The sequence below is a fragment of the Zingiber officinale genome, chromosome 6B, assembly GCF_018446385.1.
Source record: "Zingiber officinale cultivar Zhangliang chromosome 6B, Zo_v1.1, whole genome shotgun sequence".
In the NCBI taxonomy this organism is placed as follows: Eukaryota; Viridiplantae; Streptophyta; class Magnoliopsida; order Zingiberales; family Zingiberaceae; genus Zingiber; species Zingiber officinale.
Window position 1 is genome coordinate 16,561,131 of NC_055996.1, and position 2,703 is coordinate 16,563,833.

A 2,703-nucleotide genomic window follows, 5' to 3' on the forward strand; every position below is an offset into this window, starting at 1 on the left:
GAGCGGCACAAATCTTCTGGCCTGGAAACCAGGGTAGTTGGGCTCGAAGCCCAGGTTAAGTCTCACAACCAGGAGATCAAGCTGGCGACTAACAAGAAGAATAGAGTTGTTTCTGACCTAGAGGCAAAGAATGTGCAGGCCCGAGCGCTGGAACAACGCGTCCAAGAATTGACTAGCCTGCTATCCACCGAGCGGGAAAGCTGATCAGCAGTCCAAGCTAAATCTCAAGGAGATAAGAAGGATCTCTAGGACACCCTCGAAGTTGCCTGAGCCGCTCTCAAGGAGTACCAAGATGGCGAGTCCGGTCGCTTCGCGGTGATGAGGAAAAACTATGTCCGTTCGGAAGAATTTGGAAATAGGCTCAATGATCGGCTTGTCCTGGCCTTTGAGGAAGCCATCCATGCTACGACTGCCTATCTGAAGGCCAAGGGCCATCTTCCGGAGACGGCGTCCGTCCCCCCCAGAGATCTGGTCGATCTGCTAGAAACCATCTTCGAGCCAATCTTCGATGTTCTGGAGTGAGGAGTACCTTTAAATTTTGAAGTTTCATCTGTATACTCGCCGTTCGACGAGTTAATATTATCCGAATTTATCCAACTTTTATTCAACTTTTGTCTACGTACTGGCTATGCAACGAGTCAACATAACCTTTCAATTTTGTTCTTCTTTACTTCTCGAAACACATTCTTTCTGAGCGACACTCGGCGGTATTCGAGCCGGGGGGTTTATAGTCGCCGGTCCGACTCTGGGATTTAACGTCGCCGCTCGACGGTTTTCGAGCCAGGGGGTTTATAGTCGCCGGTCTGACTCTGGGATTTAACGTCACCGCTCGACGGTCTTCGGACCGGGGGGTTTATAGTCACCGGTCTGACTCTGGGATTTAACGTCATCGCTCGACGGTCTTCGGGTCGGGGGGTTTATAGTCGCCGGTCCGACTCTGGGATTTAACATCGCCGCTCGACGGTCTTCGAGCCGGGGGGTTTATAGTCCCCGGTCCGACTCTGGGATTTAACGTCGCCGTTCGACGGTGATTTCACAAAACCCTTCTGTTTTTACTTCCTGTGGTTGAAAGAGACAAAGGGTGACAAATATATGTCATGTATTACATTGGCGCACCTTTTATCCAGCTCGGTACGGCTGGAGGTGGCTCGCACTCCAGGGTCGCTCTAGCTTCCGTCCGTCTTCATCCTCGAGGTAATAGGTGTTCGAACGGAGCTTTTCTACAATCTTGAACGGTCCAGCCCAAGGAGCTCCCAGCTTGATCACATCGCCGACCGACTTGACTTTCTTCCTGACGAGGTCGCCGACCTGAAAAGATCTGGGCATTATCCGCCTGTTGTAGTTTTGCTTCATCCTCTGCTGGTACGCCATCAACCGGACGGTGGCCTTGGCTCGCACCTCGTCCACCAGGTCCAGCTCCAAATGCCTCAGCTCAGCATTGTTCTCGTCGTAGACTCGGATCCGATCGGATTCTACTCCGACTTCTACTGGGACGATGACCTCTCCCCCATACACCAGGTGGAAGGGGGTCGCTTCTGTTCCTTCCTTGGGCGTCGTTCGGAGTGCCCATAATACCTCGGGCAGCACGTCTACCCAACTCCCTCCTTCATGGTCGAGCCGAGCCCGCAGAACTCGCAAGATCTCCCGAATGGCGACTTCAGCTTGCCCATTGCTTTGGGGATACGCAACGGAGGTAAAAGTCTACTGGATGTCGTACCCCTCACACCACTCCTTGAGTTATTAGCCCGAGAACTGTCTTCCATTGTTTGAGATGAGTCACCGTGGGATGCCGAACCGATAAATGATGTGCTGCAGATGAATTTTTTGACCATCTGCTCGGTTATTTTAGCCATTAGTTCGGCCTCGATCCACTTAGAGAAATAGTCGACTGCTACTAGCAAGAACTTCCGTTGTCTGGTCACCATTGAAAATGCTCCCACAATGTCCATGCCCCATTGATCGAATGGGCAGGACATTGTGGATGCTTTAATTCTTCCGCGGGACGATGTGAGAAATTGTGGTACCTTTGGCAGGATAAGCACGTGGCAACTGCCCGGGCGGCGTCCTCCTGTAAAGTTGGCCAAAAGTAGCTGACCAAAAGAATCTTCCTCGCCAATGAGCGGTCGCCTGGATGCCCTCCGCATGAGCCTTGGTGTACCTCTTGCAGAATATAGTCCACATCCTCCGGGCCAACGCATTTAAGTAAAGGCCCGGAGAACGCTTTTTTGTAGAGCTGGTCGCCAATGAGGACGAACCGACCAGCTCTCCTTCTGAGCAGATGCGCTTCCGACCTATCGGACGGCGTTGCTCCTGACTTCAGAAACTCTGTTATAGTCGTCTGCCAGTCATTTGGAAATGTGAGTCCCTCCATCCGGTCGATGTGGGCGACCAGAGACACCTGCTCGACTGGCTGCTCGATGACGATCGGTGATATCGAGCTGGCTAGCTTAGCCAGCTCATCTGTAGCCTGATTCTCCGCTCAGGGGATCTTCTGTATCAGCACCTCTCGGAAGTCGGCTTTCAGTTTTGCGAAGGCTTCCTCATAAAGCTTGAGCCGGACGTTGCTTATCTCAAATGCTCCCGAAAGTTGCTGAGCAGCCAACTATGAATCTGAATAAATCAAAACATTGCTAGCTCCCACATGCCGAGCGGCCTGCAAACCTGCTATTAGTGCCTCATACTCTACTTCATTGTTGATTGCTC

The 2,703-nt window shown here is 52.0% G+C and overlaps 1 protein-coding gene across 1 annotated transcript; it reads right to left on the reverse strand.

The window, feature by feature from the left end:
- Window positions 1–1,008: 1,008 nt before the first annotated feature.
- On the reverse strand, window positions 1,009–2,371 carry LOC121990803. Its single transcript, XM_042544869.1, has 3 exons — window positions 2,025–2,371; window positions 1,309–1,672; window positions 1,009–1,059 (listed from the first exon to the last, which is right to left on the reverse strand). The coding sequence occupies exons 1-3, from the start codon at window positions 2,369–2,371 to the stop codon at window positions 1,009–1,011; spliced, it is 762 nt and encodes a 253-aa protein (XP_042400803.1).
- Window positions 2,372–2,703: the final 332 nt, after the last annotated feature.